Source organism: Seriola dumerili, unplaced genomic scaffold, assembly GCF_002260705.1.
Source record: "Seriola dumerili isolate Sdu_G_001 unplaced genomic scaffold, Sdu_1.0 BDQW01000468.1, whole genome shotgun sequence".
NCBI classification, from domain to species: Eukaryota; Metazoa; Chordata; class Actinopteri; order Carangiformes; family Carangidae; genus Seriola; species Seriola dumerili.
This window is the reverse complement of record NW_019174723.1, coordinates 2,794,119-2,817,593: the sequence shown is the minus strand read 5'-3', so window position 1 is coordinate 2,817,593 and position 23,475 is coordinate 2,794,119. Positions and strand designations below refer to the sequence as shown.

Sequence of the window (23,475 nt, the reverse complement as noted above, 5' to 3'; positions counted from 1 at the left end):
TTGAAGGGTTTGCGTCCTCATCCGGCCTGAATAATTGGATAAACAACTGTGTGTGTGTGGATTAGAAGATTTGAGTTAGCAAGGCCCAATAAAACTAGGCTTATGGGTGTTTTAACTCAGGGATTACAGGAGCTGATGATGAGTGAGACACTTCACTATTGTTGCCGCTGTAGGCGGTGAACGGAGTCAGCCACTAACCAGCATTAAAAATATAAATATAGATGACTTTAATTTGACCAGATTTAAAAATAAAAATGTGGTTCAAATGGAAGTGGTCGGTTTTTCAAGTATTCCTGCCACCAACTCTAAAACGGAAGTGTTTGTTTTGATCATGGGTTCAGGCCTCATTTTATTGCTCTATAAACTCGCTGGGTCTTAATATGCGTGAAAGTGGAACAACAAAGAAGCTCTTCCATCCTGTTTGTTGCTTTGTGGTTTCTGTTCTTACATCACAAAACATCCACTTTACTGTATGTGATTAACGAACAAAGGAATTCCTCTGATACTGCACCAGATTAGACTTTTCCAACTCTCTAACAGGTGAACCGATGTTCCTAGTCGAGTAAATAAACTGCTTTTAATGGCTTCTTGCAAAGTGTCAAGTTCAAAAGACGCCCTGATTGATTGCAGATCACCAGTGTCCGACTGTGCATGTGTGGTCAATCTGTTTCCCTGGAAACACTTTAACAAGCTCTCAGAAAAGTGCAAGTGAGAATTGGAAGTTTGTGCCATCGAGGGCTCCCACAAAAAGGCAGCGACTCAAAACACAAGATCAGCAGGGCAGCGGTGCGCAGGGGCCATAAACACTTGAGTGTAAGATTAGATTGGGAATTGTGCAGACAGGACTGAGGTGGATGGTGGCTCAATGTAAACCACAGTCTTTACATGTTGTTAAGTCAACAAGTGCACCGCCATGATGTTTGTGAGTGAGTAGTGGCAGGAAAGCCGCTGAGACTTCCTGGCTCTGGGGTTAGTGGAGCCCATAGCATTCCTGAGCTGCTTTGTGGCAATTTGACACCCTACTCTCATTGGACCAAGATTTCACAGGTTGTTTCTGCGTGATGTGAACCAACCCGACTGAAAGCGAGGAAGGCGTGTGCTGCCTACAGATATACAATATGCCTAAAGGGATATTATGGTTTGATCAGGATAATAATGTAGCGTTCTGGGGATGGTGATGTTGGTGTTTGGTCTATCAGTCTGACGGTGTTAAGATTTCTGAAATATCTTTGCAAATACTCGATGGATTGCTATAAAATTTGTTTTTATGATGCCCAGAAGTTCATTTCTAACACTACTACAAATTATGAATGATATAATTTACATTTAACATGAACATATCATCATTATCAAATATTAATCTAAGAACGCTATATACATGAATACATGCATACTACACATAACCACCATTTCATAGAGTAACCTACTGCATTACATGTTCAATATTTATTCCAGCACTGTTTATACTACGCATCTATTTAATTACCTACATGTATGTACATCTACAGGTCAATGAAGATTTATGTTCAACGCTGCTTTTGGACATGTATGTAAAAAAAAAAAAAAAAAAAAAAGGTTTTTGAGTCATAGTCATATGCGGTCCAAACAAGCTGCTCCCATTACTCTGCTAGTGACTATGACCAACAAGCTAACAGGACAGGGTTAGCTAGTCGCCCCAATTTATATTTGATTCAATAAATATCACAAGAATTGAAGTTATATTTTACAGAAACAGAAAAACGAAGGATTTCGTAAGAACTGACTTTAACTTTGGTAGATGCTCAAAATTAGCATGTTAGATGCTTGGAACATTAGCTTCACATACTGGTATGCTACAAATTAGAATGTTAACATGCTAACTGTTAGTAAGTTGTCATGCTTCTGTTACCAGTAAGCTTATTACAGATTCACGAGGCTCCTATTGTGGCAACAGACATTCAGTTGTGTTAAAATAATGGATGAAATCACGCTCTGTTTGGACTTGAAATCTTCTCACCAATTACTTGACTATCATAACAATTAGTCTCATTTTTGACAGACGGATCAACAAAAACAACAGAGCGGGAATGTGGGCGAACAAAGACAACGCTGTCAAACATGTTGTAAGTAAGAAAGGACTATCTGGCACTTGCCTGATATCTCAGCTAAAGAATGAGACACCATCACAATGGACTACTGTCCTGACTGTCAGTTCGCTAATTTCCCTCTCATTCCACTAGCATGTTGGGACGCAGACTGATCTAATGACATCGATCGAGCAATTATTTTTTGCCCTGTTGGTGCACAAGAGTAAGCACACAACTTACTTAAAGCACCTTTGTTAAATTGAAGAGAAACTGTCATAGCGTAGCAGGAGAAACTGTTGTTTTTAGACTTTTTCCAGGAAGGTAGCCTACTTTAATAATCCAGCCCTCCAACAAAAATGTTTGGTCCCCTGACGAGAGCTGAAGTTACAAAATTCTAAGTGATCTTTCACAAATCTAGCGTAGATTACAAAATAAATAAAGTCTTATGTAAATCCCAAAAATGTATTTTCTAATATATACTACTGCCCCAACATGAAGAGATGGAATTCATTGTACTGAAATGAAGTGTAACTTATGAGATGAGTAACACAACTAAGAAACATAAAATAATATAATTTGGCCCATTTGACAAGAACAGATTTGTGTCAACATCAGGTACTATTGTTGTTTTTCATTTAACCATAAATGAGGCAGGCCACTGTCTGTGCAACAGCCAATCAGGTACATTTCCAGCCTCATAGTGAAACACATCAATATAATGTTATTATGTTTAAATTATGTTTTTAGCCAAATGAGTGTTAACGCAAACTGCTGATACTCCCACACTCACAAACATACTAATTACGACATGTGCCCTCACAGATACAGTCCTAAAACTGTTAAATAATCAATGCAATTAAAGGAAATAAACACACAATACACACAAAATAGAGGCATGTGGCCTCCCACTCTTCAAAAACAATGCTGAAAAACTGGCCCAAGGTTGAAACTAATACTGACACCTGCTCTAGGATTTATTACTCTGCTTATTTTACATCTAAATATAGACCTGTGGTTCCCAAACTTTTTCTGTCATGCCCCCCCTTCAGAAGCCAAAAAACAGCTCACACGCAAACCTCACAATTTTTTCAAAGACTAAGCTGCAATATATCTAAGGGCAAAAGTCCATGTAACATTAAAATAACATGGAATATCTCACATTAAGCCCCTATTATTAATTAATCTATAGTGAGATGAATGTGTCCTCGTCCAAACAGTGGAGATCAAAATTGCTATTTATATTCATATTGTTAAAGGGCTTTAAGGCTGATCTTACCATAGCACAACTACTGAATGAGCAGCTGTCAATATGACGTATACTGAGGAACACAATTACAACCGTGTTCAGTTCCATATAGGAGCGTTTAGTTCATTTAGTTAAGTACATTTTTACTTTCTAAACAAACAATGCTGGTGCAGTCTGGAAGGAATGATAAGGACTGCAGTCGTAGACAAAAAAAAAAAGCCTTCCTATTGTGTCTCTTTGTTTTCCCGTTTCCAAATATAACTGAAAGACACTAGTGTTGGCGTCCCACATGGGAATTCACTCACTCATTCAGTATGTAGAGCTGGCTGCACTTGGACATTTATTCTATTTAAAGGCATTCACATCCAGAAAGTCATACTGTATGTAACTGAAAATGTATTTCAGAATCACATGTAACCTAAATTATTTCCTCCACTCGTTCATATTTTCTCCCCATCTACCTACTGTAACCCCCCCTCCCCCCTCTCAGTTCCCCTATGTATAAACCATGCATTAAGACTCGGCAGCTCAGTCTTGGCAGCTCAGATGTTAGTCTCACTTTGCATCTCTGTGTCAGTCTCCCCTCATTTCTAATGGATGCTCAGAGAGTCAAACATAAGTCAATAATTTATTCAGAGTATTCATATGGAGTTTCATGCTTGAATTAAACAGAGACTGTCAAAATGTTGGCCTGATTCTGCTGATGCTTCCGCCCATCTGAAAGAAGACTTGATTGTGAAATCTTTTGAAAAGGGAAAAGACGCACGGGTCTCGGAGCTCGAGACGAAGGAGCTACACTTGGCTTGCGTTTGCCATTCGTACAAACAGAGCCTGTTTGTTCTGTTGTGTGGTAATAGACTGGCAAGGGAGCCAAGCTATCAGGAAATGGAGGGAAGCAAGGGCCAAGACTCTTTTCTACTTTTCTTGGCTCTGTGCGCTCGGTTGTCTCAGCTCTCGTCCATGTGCTGTAAACGCTCAAACATATGTGCTGTTTGTGTTTATTTTGCGGGGTTTTAAAAGGCATCTGAGCGTGCGTTTCGACAAGGGCAGTTGGCACTCAGAGGTCCAGTTTGTACCAGTGCCATTTAATATTCTTGAGTGTCTGCCGCGTAGAACGAAAACAGTGGCAGCTGCACGGCAAAACATGCACGCAGAGGGACATCCGTCACAAGAAGCAGATACAACCATCATCATCTCTTATTCATCGGAGCGCTGCTGGAGTCCCTCGGCTGCAGGGGGAGCTGCACAGTTAAATGCACGTGGTGTCTTTCCTGGTTAAAAGATGAACATGTATATGATGTCAACAGCAAATGTCACAGCTTCAGCAAATGAAACTCTTTAATGTACGCGCATCACGAAGCTCTGCTCACTGTGTTAAGGGCACAGCGTTGCAAATATTATCATTTCTGTGAATCTTACATCTCAGGGGAATCCCTCTTATCGCTTCAGTCTCACACAACTCTTACACACATACACACACACACACCTGTTCTCCTTTTACATCAAAGCTACAAAGAAAACCTTTGAGAGCCAATCATATTAATGTCCAGTCAGACTCCTGGCTCTAATGGACTGGATGGAGGCAGAGGGGGAAAGAGGAGGCTGAAACCCCAGCTGAGCTTACAGTGGAAGAGGCCAGCTGATCCCAGGCCAAACCACGCTCTGTTGTGGTCTCTAAAGTGTGACACACTGAACCAGACAAACAGGGACTCAAGTCAGTGTGACACTGACGGAGCGATGAAGTCTGCTTCTGACTGGAGCTGGCAAGGGCTGCAAACAGAGAAGGAGCATGTAATCCTAAAACTACCAAAAGCTCTGAGATGAAAACATTCAGAGAGGTAGAGCAAAACAAAAGGAACCAGATTATGCATTTCAGTAAAACAACACCACAATATACAGCCTCAAAAATGACCCTCATATTGAATCAACACCTCACTGACAGCGTAAAGAAAACTCAACAATACAACCTTCACAAAAGCAGCATTTTTTGCATATTAATGACATTATATCATAAAGGATTTTTGTCCACTCCAGCTCCCAAATATCATTAGTGTGTTTTAAGGACTGCTGATTCCCCATAATATACATTTTCCTACAGAACCAGCCAGAAAGACTTCTGAGATTACGTTTTGTACCAAGTCGAAGTCGAAAGTAGAATTTTAATTAACTGTTATGGAGAACTTAAAACTCAGTTGCCAGTCGGTAAGCCTAGTTAAAACTAATGCAATCTAATAGAACAACTCTCCAATAAATCAAATCATAATGTGAAAGTTATAATATTTGATTTTTGTTTGAATTGTTTTCGAGAGACATTGATTCAATGTTATGATCATTTTGGAGGATGTAGATTGTTTAATTACTTTACGTTATACTGAGAGGTGTTTCGAGGATTTATCACTCCTGATCGATAGGCAGTAAATGGGCTGTTAATGGAGCCTTTCAGGTTGCTTCCAGGCATGAACAAATAACCCCATAAACACCACAAATTGCTGCTTTTATACTTCAGTAAACATACTCTAACTGGTGAGATTTAGAGGTGTTGCTAGGTTGATTTTGTCTCCTGGATATAGCTTCAAATTTCATGGACATCATGAAAGTGGCATCACACACACACATATATTAGATACTGTAAGAGCACACTATTGTATGGTCACATGCTATCGACAGTCACGAACATACATACTGTACACATGACTGGTCATATGTAACACACTCTGTGACATGTCAAGGTTATACAGGGTTACTACTGTCCAGCGGCTAAAGCTAATCCACGTCAGCCTGACCGACCCGAGCTATTAACCCTCCATTTGTATCGCTAAACTCCCAGTACCAACAGACTGGGAGCGAACGGGGTGGAGGGGTTTGCAATGATGCATCTTTGTTTCAGCTTCAGGAAGGAATGTAATCCACACACAGACTCACACACACACACACACACACACACACACACACACACACACACACACACACACTGCACTTTACGGCATCGTCAAGTACGCAACGGGTTCAAGCTGATGGACTTCAAAGGCTCTTGGAGGGGCAGAATGGGGGCAGGGGGTCAGGAGCCTTGGAGGCGGGGAGGGGAAACAACACAGCAGTGAAACACAAGCTCGGTCTAATGTCAGGGGGAAGATATGGATAATATAAAATACTGTAACAAAGATGAGTGTAAGGAAAATATAGATAACTGCATTTAAAAACAGAAATGGACTTTACTGCACCACGTTCTAATAGGGCACCCTTTATAAAAGAGTTATAAAGGTGTACATTTTTTTTTTTGGTTTTCAGGTTGTGAACACTGCCTGTAAGTAGCATTCAAAAACATTTAATACATGGATTATAACACATTATAATGTAGTTTCTATTGGACACTGTGTGTGTAACTTTGCCTGTGTATACTGTGTATATTATTGTACATGAGCAAACAGGGTATAAGTTTTTCTTTGTATGAAGATTTATATGCTGCATATAAATAATAAACAGGGGGTTAAAGTATTTATAGAGAAGAGCTGCAGACAATCTGGACCAAAAGCCATTTATTATCAACATATTTACTCTTATAACTGCATGTGATCATTAAAACCCTTCATTAGTTACCTATTAACATCTAAAACTGCAGAATTGATTGGTAAGTGAGAAACCCATGAACATTTATTAATGGGTCGTCAACATTTATAACTGAATTATTATCATCAAGAAAAGCCAATGGGATCTTTCACAACCTGTCAGCTCCAAATTTGTTCTTCTTAATGGCTTTTAACAGATCCATAAAGCATCAATAAATACTAATTAACATACCATTTGTAACAGTTGCCGGTAACATCTGTACTGCACCATATGAGGGGGAATTCCTCTTGTTTAAATCCATTTTAGGAACACAGAGTTGACCCAGTTGCCATTTTTACCCTCTGTGGTACCGAGATTTGATAAAGCTCTGATTGACAGGTACAGCACAGACAGTTGCACAGCGCCAGACGCAGATGTAATGATGTGTGAAAGAAGTGATCCATGTGGGATCAGTTCAAACACCGCTCAGCCTGACCCTCTGCATCATACTAAAGGGAATATAGGGCCCTAGTGAGGCCTTAAATGCCAGTTAATGTTTAGCATTTCAAGACTGGATGAAATCATGGTGCTGGTGTGTCTCAATCTATTGTATGTGGAGCATATGGGGACAGTCTGGAGAGCAGGCTGACTTACCATGTGGTAGTTGATGATCTCCTGGAGGCTTTCCCCGCACTTTTCCAGGCACTCCTGCAAAGAAAATAACACATAACTTTCTTTAACTTCTAGACAATACATAAAGGGGTATTCTCATAACTGCAGCTGCATTTGCATTTGAGAAGAAAATAAAAGCTGTCACAAACTAGAACCAAAATTTATTTGAATTCTAAGTGGGAGAAAATGAAAAGATCTGCAACGCTACAATTAAGTCAAAGCTGGTTAATGTCACTGAGGTGGACTTTTAAGCTCTAGAGGATTTTTTCCCTTGAACTTTGTACGGGAAAAGGAACTGTAATTGCAGGGCTGATTCAGATCTTTTTATTTTTTTTTTTCAATTTTTTATTTTTTTTTTTTACAATGGAAACTACAAATATGAACAAGACTTTAATAAGAAACTCACAATTAGTCATACAGCTGAGGCCAAGAAGGCTTTTAATAGCACTTAATGTCAGCAGCAATGAAAACAGTCTAAGACGCTGGTGCCGTGAGTTGAGCCAGAAGTAAGTTTCCAGACTCGATCTGATCCTCACTTACTAATCTGTTAGTAATCAAGTTTACTCACACACACAAAAACACACACATACAGTACAGAGCTGTAAGGCTAACACCCAAAGGGGGAGGAAAGTCCCCATCCCTGGAGACATTTACTGCAACAGTCCCCTCCACTAAATTACAGAAAAATATGACAAAGACAGACAATAAAGCCACAATAAAGACGACAATGGATCAAACAGAGGCCAGATGAAATGATCTGGACGCATTCCCAGCTCATCAGAAACTCACCGAGATCATCTCATCCTTCTTGCACTGCTGGGACAGATCCCGGATGCCGTTGACAAAGAGTTTGTTGGCGCTCACATACGCCTTCCCCGCTTCAATCATCCCGCTGCATAGCTTCACCAGCTGTGGAGAGATAGAGACACGTTTGGAGAGGATAAACGGAGGTATGGGAGGGCTTTGCAGGGTGGTAGGTGCCATTAAGGACAATGTCAATCATGCCCTGAGCACATTTGTGGGCAACTTAGTGTGAAAATTGACGTTTGTGTGAAAATCAAAAAAGAACGTTTTTGTTAATCTGATAGACGGATACGTGCTGAAACCAGCATATAGGCCTATGTGGGAACCATTATGATGGAAGAAAAAAAATATTTTGTCTCCAGGAGAGCAAGACTCAGTAAAAGCTCATCAGATGGGCAGCTGTAACTTCAGCTACAGCTCTTTTGAGCCCCGTTTATTTGCCTATGCTTCCTATATTCAGGTCTGCTGAATTAACTATTAGCAGTTGCTGTTTGCAATCTGGGTTACTGGATTATTTTGATACTGGAGAAAACTTAAAAATATGATGATTCTCAGATGACTCAATATGTGTTTCATGTCTGCGTTTTAAGATTTGACCGAGTTATGACTCATTCTCTTTTGGCTTTGTCCTGTAAAATGTCCATGTCTACCACATATATATTTCAACAGTAAAAAAAAAAAAAAAAGATATATAAAATGTGAAATAATAAATCAGTAGGCTTCATCCTGGCTACAGCCCTGAATGTTGATTGTGATTATATTGTCTCTTTATATGTAGATTTCTCTATTTCACCGAGGCTTGGTGAAATAGAAATCAGCTCAATACGAGGCTCCATGTGACTCTCACTGAGGTACAATCAACACTTTAGGGCAGCAGCTTTTAGGGCTCAACATCATATGCTCAGCCACAACACTCAAACTTTTGTCTCAACATAAAAAATCTCCACGTTTTTTTTAACCACACATGGACAGGGATGCATGTCACACAGATGCATGTTTGTTGTCTAGAAACCACCTTTGGTAACATAAGCTAGTGGGTGCGTTGTCAGGTGGGGTCCATATGACGCAAGAGCACGAAAAAGCTATTAATGTTATCCAGGACTGGAGAATTGATAACAGACGCTGATAATTCAGCGTGTATGTTTTGTGTACGACTTGTATCTCGACCACATACTGTAACGTATTAAAGTGAATATGCTTCATTTTCTCTGCAACTGTCAGCAAAATTTGCCAAAGTCTGCTTTGTTTAGCTTCTACTTTCATGAAAGGAAAATTAATTTCTTCTTATTTTTCACCCTGTGTTCTGTTGCCAGGCTTTCTGTTTTCCCAGCACTGTTTTTTATCCAGCAAAGTCCCACTTCCTCCCATCTGTTAACCAGACATAGTGTAAGACTGAGCTGCTCTGTCCTGTAGTCTAAGGGAAGTGTTTTGACATTTTAGGAAATGCGCTTATTAGTTTTTTTTTTTGTCAAGAGTTAGATGAGAAGATTGATGTGAAGTCAGTTGAATATGAAAGACATAATTAGCTGAGCTAAGCATAGCTTGCCTTGCTACAGAACAGTAATGGGTTTTGGTATTTGTCCATACAACACAGCTAGAAAGCAAAAGCTACTGTAAAAGTGAAGTAGACCATTTGGCTAAATGACATGCTGATGTTTAACAGGTACAAAGTTTACTGTTTTCACAATCTTAGTTCAGTGTGTTAGCATGCTTACATTTGCTAATTAGCAGTAAGCACAAACTAAATTTGGACATAAAGTAAAGGACAGGATGAATTTAAAAATTTGACCTGATGATAAGAAGAAGTCAAGGGATCCCAACACTCAAAGTCATAAATGTGAACCCGGTGGCGGTGCTAGCAGAAAGGTCAGGGGGGTCAACAAAGTCATTAGGCTTCATCCTCTGGAGGCCATAAATGTCTGTAGAAAAATTGATGGCAATACATTCAAACGTTGTGGAGATATGCCTTGAGCCACACTGCTAACACGGCTAAAAATGACCATTTTAAAGCATTCATTATGTAATGTGAGTGCCCTCCTAATTACATGTTACTAATGAGGTTCAAGTAGCAAAGAATAAAGCATTGGAAATCTATATCAGGCAATCAATTGAAACCTGGATCTTTATTTTTTTCTTCTTCCCCCTTTTAATTTTTTAATTTTAAACTGCGCAACTGGGTTTGATTAGAATCATTCATGCAGAGCACAGACGTTTTTAAATGATCCCAGAACTGCAGAGGTTTTCAATTTCAGATGCTAAAGTGAGTGAGTGAGTAAAAGTGAAATTCTCTCCAGTGTTTTAAAGACACAGTCTCATGAAGGTACAAAAAGAGAACAGTTTGATTATGAATATTTCATTTTCCGATTAAAAGTGCCCTGGATCCCTTCTGGTTGGGAATATAACTTTAGTGGTTTCCAACACTGATGGCAGCTAAAGAAGAAGTGCCTGCCTGACTAATCCTGGCTCTCCCTGACACATGCTGTAATTCAAAGTCAAAAGGAGCAGATGGACCTGTGACATGAGCATTACAGGCAAAGCATCTGGCTGCCTCATTACAGGGCAACTGGATGATTTGAAAGCCAGCGTGATGCTAATGTTTTCAGTCAATCCCATCTTACACTGCTGCCACATCACACTTCCTGGGCTGAACTGTTCAACAGGACTGAGCGACACTGCACTGCCCATTATGTGAAGTGTAGACCGCCAGCAGTCGAGGCTAGCAATGTTAGCTATGTGGGATTAGGCACTGCAGAGTAATATCATGTTGAAAGTGAGCAGCTGAGTGTACTGGGCAAGCTGTGTCTAATGTCTGTTGCAGCGAGATATACTGTGACAGAATGTGGAGAACGACATACCGACATTCCTCCTTTTGAGTAATTTTTTATTCAGTGCTGTCATATGGGCCAACGATCAGTGTGTGAAATACCCTGGGGTGGGGGCTGGGGTTCAGACCAGCACTTTCACCAAATATGTCCAGAACTGGCTACTGGTATAGGCTTTAATGGCAAAAGCTCAGAGCACCAGGGTACTGTAAGTGCACATAATGTCTGTGGGAAATAAATAAATAACCATAACGCATGCAGAACGTGAGGTACAAGGACCCTCCATGTTTTTAATTAGTTTGTTCACTTATGTTTCTGCCCGAGCTGATTCTCTCTCTCTCTCTCTCTCTCTCTCTCTCTCAGCAGAGACGAACGCTCAGACCTCTACAAAACAGCTGGCACAGCATGGATACCTTCATTAATTATGTAAATCTAGCCACACAGCACCAAGATGGTAATAGACCTTTTAGTACACACTGGTGACCCGTTCCAAAAAAGATTTCATGTTGATAGTGATTAGTCCACTTTTTTTTTTTTTTACTTTCAAATCTTCAACCCCCATTTATGACCTACTTGTTTCTATAGTAAAATAACAACCGACATTTTGCATATCAACTGTTTACATGTATTGGACTTAGATGAGGCTTTTCAAATATGCAGAGGAGCAGAGCAAAGTTTAAATCTATAAATATGCATATTTGCATATCCATAACCAGCAGTGCTTGTATGCCAACAGATGTGGCACTAGGTTATTTTTGTAACCCCGTCAAAAGATTTTGGTTCTAAGGTTCCTTGAGGTGGTGTTTATTGGTGTTCGAGACCCCTGAGAACACTTCATTTCACACACTGCCAAATACAAGGGGTCTGGAAAACCCATTACTCAAATCTGATGTTGATGTGTTTGTCACTATGTGCGCAAAACAAAAACACCTCTTTACAAAAACAAAAGTCACAGATGTAAATCTACAATACAGAGTTCTAACTCCGATCATTACAGAACATGAAGAACACATAAATCATTACTGTGCTGCTTCAAGTGTGTCAAACTTGTGGCCACACCTCAGCGATCAGTGATGTCACTGATGCCTTCAGGTGTATGCTTTAAAAACCAGATTTGCACAGAGCTGCAGCCAATGTGGCAGGATTTATATTCCATATAAATTCAGCACAAAAAAAGGAGACAGAGGTGACGTCACCTGGACTGATCTCAACTGACGCTTTGCAGAGAAAGAAAACAGGCACGCACCGAGAGCGTGGGCTGGATACAAATGGACGAGATGTTGCACTGTCTCTGCCAAAAAGTTAGACAAAGATGTATTTTAGAAGAAAGCTATTTTTCATCTATACAAGACTTTTCAAAATGAAGTTATTAAGTGTTTTACAGGAAGCACCCTCTTGTGTGAAATTTTGCTGGAGGTTGTTCCAACATGCAAACCTCAAGCAGTCGCATTTTCACAGCTCCACCCAGTGAAAATCGGTGTCACATCTACCGCTTGCTCCACATTTCGTTGCGGTTTTCACTGCGCTTGCCTCGAAGCAACATGTGGTTTACCAGCAAGCACCATCACTAGTCAGGTTTCCATTCAAGTGCAGCACAAATCTTAGCAGAATTTCCAAAACATTAGCGGAAGAAGAAGATTTGAATGAATTAATGAACGTTTCCAACAACTAGCACAAACCGAATATGAGGAGTCGGGGGGGATCACAACACACAGGTGGAGAGAGCATGAAGAAAATATGATGTTTGTTTCATGTATTAATTTGTCTCCTCATTGCTCCACATACATGTAGAGCTGATGTTTGCTTTGGTGGAAGCTTAAGTGAAAAATCACATGCTTCAGATATGTCATGATATATTCGCTAATCAATGCACTTTCAGCAAAACACAAACCTTTCCACCTCGCCGTCAGTGTCATATTTTGACACTTTATTTCTGGAATTTCCTCTCAAGTTTTTTAATGTGCAAACTGAAACTACTAATGAAAACAGGTGGATGGAAGGTGTAGCGAGAATTATAACATGCTTGACAAAAGGCCGGCTGATGGTCAGAAGGTAGAGCGGGTCGTCAATCAGAAGATCGGTGGCTCCTCCAGTCTGCGTGTCCAAGTGTCCTTGGGCAAGATACTTAACCCCAAATTACCCCTGATGGCTGTTCCATCAGTGTACCAATGTGTGAACAGGTGAATGTGACAAGTATTGTAAAGCGCTTTGAGTGGTTGATGAGACAAGAAAAGCACTGCATACATTGAGCAATGCGCCAATAATTTCCTGTCCTGTTATTTAGTGTTGGTTTGCTCCTTAACATATTCTAATACAATACAAAAACAATCTGCCTCTGAGAAAATACTCCTACAGGACCTGACGGCACGACTGGCAGTGACAATAGCAAAACGTCTTACCTTATCTAGTTTTGCCTCGATCTCCACAACCTCCGTCTCCACCTCATCAATGTTTGCCCTGAAAAACGAAAGCAAAGGGAAGCTGTTAGTTTATGTGTGTTAACGTTGTTGACTGTAAATCCATTGAGATCATTCGTCTCATTGGAAAACAGCCGTTCTGCAATCTGTTCCTGATTTCCCACGTTCTCAGAAAGCACGAGGAGCACACCATAAATCTGTGAATGACAGAAGCCAAAGCCAGACATGTTTCGCTGCTCAGCGACAGGCGAGAGTCTGGGTGTACTTTACGTGGGTGAGACGCCGTCCTGGTGGGAGCGGTTTTGCTCTGTCAAAACAAAGTGGCAGACGAGGTCTCCTACGCGGTGCGGGGAACATGGCTGTCTGGCTCATCCCACAAGCCCCCAATCCACCTACCCACTGTCAACACCGCCGCCACCAATACCACACCCAAATGCATCTGGAGCCCCGAACCAAGTGGGAGAGGTGTGATTTACAGCCAGAGGCTAACAGCTGGATGATGTAGCTCCTAAAAAAAAAAGCCCCACACTCTGTAGCTTCTCCACAAATGACGTCAGGAGGCAGGATGTGGATCGTGAACACTGTCTTGATGAATTAATTTCTATCTACTATCAAATATGTGCAATTTGCTGTTGCAGTTTAGTTGCATATGTACAGAATTTCAGGGAGACAGAGTCGGAGAGGCGGGGGTTTTTTCCGACGCTATCCCACAAACATTTCTGAAGAGGTATCCTGGCACTTTTCTCTTAAAGCTAGTTTTCCATTTGATATCAAGGAGATAGCATTACAATTGGCAGCTCTACAAACACAGGAGCTCTGTGATGAGAGTATCCGTGGCATATATCAGCCATGCCTGGCAGGATATAAAACTTGTATCTCCGTCTCATCTCTTTCCCTCTGGCCTTGTGTGGATTAGCCTGCTTGGCCGGGCTGCGGAGAGCGCAGGGAACGAAGGATGGCACGTGCGCGCGCCCTCCTCTCCTCCCCCACACGCCTCTTACTCCCACCATCCCCTTTCATATGGAAGTGAGGGAGTGGAGGGAGAAACACTCCAGAGAGGAAATATCTGTCAAAAGCTCCAGCTCACGCAGAATGGAAAACATACATTACCTAAATAATCAATACCATATTATTCCACATGTGGACACGTGTTGTTGTAACCTCAACTGATCTCCTACCGAACAGCCTCCAGCCAACCACACCCAGGGATAATCTTTGCAGTGAGCAAAGCTGTTTTCATTGCTGATGTCATTTTTGAAACTGCCCTTTTCATGTCATAATGCGGAGCTTAGCGGGCTCTAGTTTTCCAGGAGGATTGTTCCCTCACGCCTCTCAGCAGGAGCCAGGCTGATCTTGAAACTTTTATTTATTTATTTATTTATTTATTTTTTTTCCCCAAACGTCTACAGATGCTCAACATAGTTCATAAATTCTAACTGGCTACAAGCAGAGGCTTTCAGAGGCATTGATGAATATTCTCTAAAAGAAAAAAAAAGCACACTTTTATCTGCAGCGCTTTTGATATGATGAAAGTTCCTCTCAAACTACTGTAAAACTTGCAAATTATACTTTTAACATCCATTTTCCAAAGCACACCATCAGTGTTAAGATGTGGGCATCTAAAGCAGCTTTGAAATTTATTTCACGGTGGTATGAATATCAACTTGCACAGACATCAGATGCGCTTTAAACAGGGATTTAATCATATTAAACACTCTGTTACCTTTTTGTCTAAGTTACATTTTTAAATGTCTCCCTGTTGGTGCCTTAACATGTAACCTACTGCATTACTCACTCAGTATCTGTTCCAACAGCCTTACACTATTGTATTCTTGTTTACAATTTACACAAACTGTTTGACTTGTACTGAAAATAGACACTGGACCTTCTTGTTCATTATTGTTTCTTTAGATATTTATAGAAGCATCCATTTTTCCAGCTATTATAGTTCAATGTTTATGTTTATGTGTCTTCGCTCTGCTTTGCTGTCTTTGTTTTTAGCTGCATGTCTCTCCGTGTCTTCTTGAATTATTTTTGGACCTGTGTATAGGTGCACGGAGAGCAAAGAAAAAAACAAAAATTCTAATTCCTTGGATTTCTACACTTGGCCAATAAAGCTGGTTCTGATTCACACTGTCTTGAAAGGGACTGTGTGAAAATTATTGGGGATGGAGGTGGGGTCCGAAAAGGGGGGAGTTTATATAGGTTTTCTTTTTCTTGCCAAATGCAGAGGTGGGGGACAAAAACTGAATTCATCCCATTTCGTGGCAGCGAAAAAGGTCAAATCTCAAAGAATCTAAATGACAACAAAAAATATTAAAGGGATGACGCTGGGTTTCGACCATGCTTCTCCTGCACAGCGCTGCTCCTAATACACTGAACCAGCGTGGCTCATCATGGTGACAGCCCGGCTAGATGATCCAGATGTGCAGACTCTGGCTCGTGGGGCAGCTGCTCTCGCTGAACCCCCACCCCCAGGCTAGTAACCCCCACTGGCCTGTCTCACTGCACATGTCTCCCATAATGGATGCACACGGTGCCCTGGGCCCGTAGCCACGGCAACCATCTCGTAAGTGGGCCGCAGAGGTCCCCGATGTGCTTACGATTTGACCCTTATTCACACCACGGGGGGGGGGGGGGGGGGGGGGACGCTAAGTAGATAATAACATGACTCACAACAAGGCTACTGTGACAGGAGATGACCATCGCTGCACCATTAAAACCTCGTCAGGAGATTATTACACAGCAGTAAATCTACTGGTGCTTCACTTTTCGAGTAACTGACTCAAACGAACATGCAGTCGATGGTTGTTCTTAACGACTGATTGGGACCGGACAGCAACAACACAATAAGTTAAGAACTTGTCTCAGCAGATTGAGTTTGTACTCGCCTGTTAGTGTGCAGGATTAGTCTGGGATCATTTATCTGACATGGAACAGTGCAGTTAAGTAGCGGTGTAAAAACATAATAAACACTGCGATTGTGCTGAGCAAGCTGCAGCTCCGGTGGTTTCTGGCTGCTGACGCGGCGTCCAGAGGAACGGCTGAGGTGCTGTTTACTGGCCCAAAGTGGCAGAACAACCCTGTTTCTCTTCAGTTCATGGGCTGACTCAAGACTTAACTAGTTTCACATGATGCCGTGCTCAAGCCTTGAAATGGTGTAATGTAAAACAACATTCTGTCCATGCTGGCTTTATTTCGTGGTGAGTGAACTATGACTTTTAGAGTATCATCTCAAAGAAAACACTTCCATTATTCCAGGAAGCAGAGACAGAAAAAGTATTCAGACTCACTTAAACCTGCTTAGTTACACATCAGCAGTTAAAGAGCAACAACATATGAAATATTTGGTGTTATGCTTATGTCCATGTGATCAATGTAAGTCCAATATTCACTCTCCTTCTAGGTCTGTTTTTTGGTCTCCGCCATCTCTTAGTGCTGCTAAATGTTCCACAGAGTTCACCAGCTACTGTCTAACTGTCATTCTGCTGTGTGGTGATGAGCAGGTAATGCACAGTGGGTTTTAAGAGCTGCCTGCTGTGGCTGTAAACAATGTGTGAATTGTCACGTTGTCATTTGCTATGTAAAAATATTGATTACAGTCGCTTTAAGTAAAAGTTGGACTGTCATGTTTTAAAAATACTCAATTACAGGTAGAAGTCTTGCATTGAATTTTTTTTACTTAAAAAGTAAAAGTGCATATTATTAGCAAAACGTACTTAAAGCATGAAAGTAACAGGGTTTAAAATACAGAACAATGGGCCATATCACAGAAAACTCACATGTGCATTAATGTTTACATCGAATTCAAATTCTACATTTTGCTTCACTTAATTGATATTCACTGAATGAGGAAATAGAATTAACATTATTTTCTCTGTGTTGTTTTTACATGAGCTTCTGCAGCTGCAGCACAGCCCCCCTCTGAGGAGCAAACGCCGCTGTCCCTTGCAGCAAAAAGGAGAAATGAGTCAGGACAGGGTTAATAAATGTCACAGAGAGCAGTGATGAAATATGTAGTGAAATCCCCACAACCCTTCAGCACAGCAGAATATCCGTTTTGATAGGCAACTACCATTGTTTCCATTAGTGCCAGCGTCATGTTTGTCTGGTAACTGGTCCCTGAATCACAATAAACAGTGTCAATTCTGTTATTAACGTGATTAGAAGCTGGATTCTTGTGTTACACATCATTGTTGAAATTTTTGATTTTTAGTACCTCAAATTTGCACCTAAGTACAATACTTGAGTACATGTACTTGTTTACTTTCCACCACAGCCAGTAAGTGCGTCTTGGCTGCTGTGTGTGAACCGGATGGCTGAAAAAGATGCAGCTGGGCTCGGATGCCCCAGAGGGGTGTGTTTTGGAGCGGGGAATCGAGGCGGAGGGGCCTGGTGGTCCGGATAGAGAACGAGCAGGTGGGATGCCGAGGAGAGAGCCAACACTGGGTTCCAGGTAGTGACCCCTAAAACGCAGCCGCGGCTCCTCAACCAAACTCAAAAGCGTCCACCAGCTGGGGCACGGCAACTAAACCTACAGACAGCGGCCAGCTGGGGAGAGCGAATTAGCCACTGAGTGATGCAGCAGTGTCAGTGCGCTCTGGTCTCTGTGCCAGCATACAAATGAGAACAGCTGTAGAGCAGGCTAAGATGCCAGCTTCAAGTGATCCTCAGTAATCAGCAGACTGTTTGATATCAATCTGCTGTTTGCTCTTTCCTACACTCTTCAATATTTCTTCTTAATTCAAAATCTACCACAAAAGGTTTCATCAGTGTGAAGAATTTGGGAGGGTGTAGCTGGGACCGGAGGTGGGGGTGGAGGAGGGGAAGCGAGGGGTTGGAGACAGGGCGGCCCAGTCTGTCTGAGGGGCCCCCATTGTGACAAAGCAGCTTTCTGTCTGGAGAAAAGGCGGCATTTTGTCATAATATTGATTGCTTTAGTGTCCTAATTGGGGCTGGACTGCAGGGTTGAATGGCTGATTGGAGGCGGGGGTGGGATCCCCGAGCATATTCCCTTCAGCTTCGTTGAGCAGCAGCTCGGTTTATTCTTAGCTGCATGGCTCCTAATGTCCCCTGCCCTGCCCAGCTCTCCCCATCCTCCTCCTCCTCCTCCTCCTCCAGACCACTATATGAACTAATGCAGGGTCAAGGAGCCACCCCTGGCTATGCAATGCCAAGCACTTAAAAAAATATATCCAGTGCATTTCAGAGCCCTAGCTAGTCACTCAAAAATATCTTACCTCCTCAAACACTTGACTGTACTGCTACTAAACCCCTCCTGTGAGGAGCAATCACCCGGTCATAGCTTATAACCGGTAACTAGGCACGACTGGCCTGTCAAGCTTTGGATTTCTCTACATGCTGAAATGGAATAAATGGGGCTGTAGTAAGAAAGATACTCCATATATAAAGAGTTTGGAGTTGTTTAGACCAGAAATTTACTAAAACAACAGAACGAAATCATAAGAAATTCATTAAACTGCATGTTTATCTGTGCTCTGCGTTTTTATACATTATGAAAGTGGTCAGATATTTGCTAAAATGTAGGACCAAGGTGATCAGAAGCAGCCAGTGTTAATCTAGACGACCACTTTTGTCCAACTCAAGGACATTTGTCTAAAATATTAATTTCAATGGTAAATCTGCCTCCGTTATCATTGTAAACTGCATAATGCGACGTGCAAGAACAGAAAGCTTGACAGGCATAGCACCACCAACTAAGGGGGTCTCAGTGACCCCTGCCTACCGAGAAAGTAAACAGCCCATGTTGCCCTAACCTGGACCTTACGACTGCCAAAGAAACCTCTGCACTGTACCAGTTCGCGTCATAGTCACATCATCAGCCTAATAATTTAAGAATTACAATGCCCCATAATCTGTAGTAACCCAATCCTAATGCATTTAAGGTGCAGAGAGAGTTCAAATGTCTCCACTAATACCCTTCCCAACATGTGTTCAAAGCTCTGACTATTGTTTCATAAGCCCGGGCTTTTTATTTCCACTTGAAAGCTTGGATGTGTCCCTCATAATTAAACAGGTCTGCTTTCTGTTCTGACAGAGGAAAAAGAGCTTAGCTGCACTATAGAAACTGCTCACATTTTTGCACCAGACTTTCCCGAGCGTGCCGCTGTTCCTGCATCAACCTCAAACCCTCCTCGGCAACACACATCTGCACTTCTGCGCCGCACATGCCTTCACAGAAGTGACATGTCTGATGCAGCAATAATTACTCATTTACGCTTCGATTGATCCAGCGGTGAATGTGTGTGTATAAAGGCCTGGTCTGATCTTTTACAAGTGGAGATCATCCTTCACCCACCCCCATCCCCACCCCCCAACCCCGACTCCCCACTGTGCCAAATACTTGAGTGTAGCCAAACAGGTGAGTGGCAACCATTCACAGCAAGCCACTTCTCTACGGCAACATTCATCTACCCTCGCAGACAGGCGACCTTCCCGGCCCACCCACTTCATTCAGTGGACTCAATAGCGAGACCACCAACACTCACTCCAAACTATTTCCTCACAGGGGCCTCGTGTGTCTGAACTCTTGCCACGTCTGAAGATACTGTCTGCCGCGGAGTTCACTAAAGGACGGGACCTGTGAAACTCTAGGGGTCACACGCTTTCACTTTAATTGCTGAAACAATTAATCGATAAATAAATCAATATACAGAAAATTAGTCCGTAACATTGCTGAGGAAGTGATTCTTTCGTTGTTTTGAGTCAACATTCATTAGGTCAGTTGGACAAAAGAGAATAAAAAGATTTAAAGATGTAACCTCGGGGGAGGGCGACTCTCAGTGGAATAGTGACTAAATGAACAGTGACTGGCCTAACTGCCACCTGACCGAGCTTGTCCTCATGGAAAAGCCCCCCCAAAAAAAGAAAAAAAAAACTGGGTCTATTTTAGCAGAAGGGCATATGTGCACCCTCTCTCTACACAATGACAGGCCTCGTAAACCACTGACAAGGACAGAAGCTAATTCAGGACAGCTCCGTCTGCATGAAATCACTCCACAGAACCACATTTATATGACAGACAAACCTAATCTGCTGTTAACCAAAAGGGCATAAATAGAATAATCCAGCAGTGAGAAATAAACACTATTAGGCTAATTCTGCACAGTTTTCTTGTTACATGCAAAGTCCTTGACATGGAAATTACATTAGACGGAGTGTCTCAATATAGATGTGTGTACATGCTTCATATTTTCACCAACAATGTTCCAGCATTTTAGTCACTCGCGCGTTTCACTGGTCCCGTCTCCACTGTAGGTTTAGTTTGAAGGAAGCGAACCTCCACTGGGCTCCAATGTGATTGGTCCACTTTTGGTTTTTGCAAATACGATTCAGTTTTAATGTTTCCCATTTTGGGAAATATTCTTATTAGGCTTGGGTGGTATCCGAACTGCCCACTCTCAGCACAACAACCGGCATTTGCTGACATGTTCCTGCAGGTGTGTGTGCTGCACGTGCAGAGGGCGGGGTGAGGGAGTCACCACCTCAATCACATGCCACTTTTCAGCAAATGCAATCATGGAAGAGCTCATTGTGAGAAACCAGCGGCCCCCCTCAGCCACCACATTTATCACACTATACCTTGGTGGGCGTGTGAAATCGATGAAGGATGGTCATCGATCATCCTTTCCCGGTCCTGTCGGCCCCTCTGAGTGGACGTTCAGACCTAAATCAGCCCTGTGCTAAAACAACTCGAGGGGCTGCATTTGTGGGGGCATGTTGTTTCGGGTACTGCTGACACAATGAAATATGATCCAGGAAGTCCAGTTTCAGTAAAAGATTTGTGAATTTGAAGGTTTATCAGACGCCAAAACACAGCACCTATGGTTTATAATGCTATGAGACAGGAACTTACAACTCTGAGAAGCAGGATAGCAGCATGGACACGCTAATCTAAGGGCTAGAAAATTGTTTTTGAGTGCAATTAAGAGAGTCCAGTATCTAGTTCTTATAGCACATCTGTAGTTTAGGGCCAATTTTTATAGTGACGGACTGAAGTCAGAAAGGTCAAACTGAAAAGCATGGGTCTGAAATAATGAAAACATGCACCATGTGCTGCTGTGGCTTCAACGTAAGGAATTCCCCAAAGCCTGAACTGGGATAGGATCTCAGAAATGTACAGTATCTGCATGTGGAGCCGGCTGAGCTTATCGTAACAGGCCAGAATCAGAACATCTCTCATCCACAAAGCTGTCTGGACTGGAAAGAATTGGAGGGAAAAATATGAAATGAGAGTGAAAAAAGGAGGGGAAAGGTAAAGGAGTCTGTCTGCAGAGGGGGGGAACTTGAGTCTGGCTGATGTATTCCTCTCTCCTGACTGCAGACAACCTCTCCAAAATCAACACTCCTTATGTTTTTTTTTCAACTGAAGGAGATATCTAGTCTGGCGACGGGTTGAGCAATCCACCTCAGATGACCAGCCTGCCTGCTGTGGGTGAACTTTTGCCTGTCTGCTCCTTACACCTTCTCTCCCTCCTCCTCCTCCTAACTCCTCCTCCACCTTTCCCGCCACACCCCTGCAAACCCTCCCTCCTCCACGCTCACGGGCTGGCAGTGCGGTGCTTCTCTGCACGCCGCAGACCACAGCACATAAATCCTGAGGGAATAAAACCCCCAGGGGCTCCAAGAGTCTCCTCAGAAATCAGACCCCAAAAAGACACTGAAAAAACAAAGTCAAAAACATATTTGGTGTTCATGTCAATTACTGAAGACACAAACAGAAGCAACTTGAAAGGAATATTTCAAGTGTTTAAAATAAAGCTAAAGGCTATTCCTTTGTCAGAAATGGTCTCTTAAAGTCTTTACAATAATTTCACTACTTTGAAATGATGCTTAGATCTTCACTTCCCGGGAAAACCAAGACTAATTAAAAAGTTCACCAAAAGAAAAAAAAAAAAAGAAAAATACATTTTATATCTGGTTTAACCAACAGATTTTATACAGCTGTGGTCGAAGAAAACCCTCAACCATATCAGAGGAGGACCGCATGACCAGACAATATCCTACATTTTATTAAGGGCTGATCTAGGTCTGTTATACTGGTAAACAAATATAAACCTGAATTAAAGTAGCATTTTTTGATATTCACAGACTGAAAAATTGGGCAAGTTGATTTATTGGAAGATATCAGTTTACTGCTGATATACTGGTATTTATGTATATGGACAATAACTAACAAGAAATTGCAGTACAGAAATGCCAAACTAGGTATGAGGTAGAGCTGCACACTATGCAAAATAAATAAATAAATAAATAAAAATTCATATTGCGATATGAGTCACAATTTCAGATTGAATGGTCATTTTTGCATGTAGAGTTTCACTGAAAAAAAATGTAAAATGATGATGATGTGATTTTTGTTGGGCCTTGTACCAAATCAGCATGTTCCCTTACGTCTGGAGAATGGGTGAGAATGGTGCTAACAATGCACAACAATGTTGTAAAACATTTTACCTTTATTAAAAAAACTGCAGCGCCTGCGATTTGGATATTGCAGTTGGCCATGTTGCGATTTCGATTATATTTATATATAAATTTGAAGTTGCCAAGCCTAAACCAAGATAACCTTGATCACTGTATGAACAAGGTTATTTTCTCAGACTTTAAAAAGTTCTCTGCAAAGCCTCAGAAGTTTTCACAAGCTGAGTAGTACTCCCTGTGATGAGTAAACTGATCTTCATGGGTAGAACTGGAGGAATGCTCCTTTAAGAAAAGACTGCTTGCATGAAAACGCATTCTAGAGGATGAACACATCAATCTTTTCAAACTCTTCGTCACACATGTTGTTATCTACGTTTTCTACGGAAAGAAAACCATTCAAATATAATCAAATATTCTCTCTGCTGTAACAAATCCTCCTCCTGTATCAGCCTGTTAGTGTC

At 41.7% G+C, this 23,475-nt stretch overlaps 1 protein-coding gene across 5 annotated transcripts in view; it reads right to left on the bottom strand.

Moving 5' to 3' along the window:
* Nucleotides 1–23,475, bottom strand: part of LOC111234931 (arf-GAP with coiled-coil, ANK repeat and PH domain-containing protein 3-like) — a 76,207-nt gene that overhangs the window by 30,520 nt on the left and 22,212 nt on the right. For all 5 annotated transcript variants that reach the window (XM_022763157.1, XM_022763158.1, XM_022763159.1 and 2 more), the window contains exons 2-4: nt 13,556–13,613; nt 8,320–8,439; nt 7,513–7,566 (exon numbers count right to left, since the gene is read on the bottom strand). In XM_022763157.1, coding sequence (XP_022618878.1) covers nt 7,513–7,566; nt 8,320–8,439; nt 13,556–13,613 — 232 coding nt within the window. The remainder of the gene's footprint in view (nt 1–7,512; nt 7,567–8,319; nt 8,440–13,555; nt 13,614–23,475) is intronic.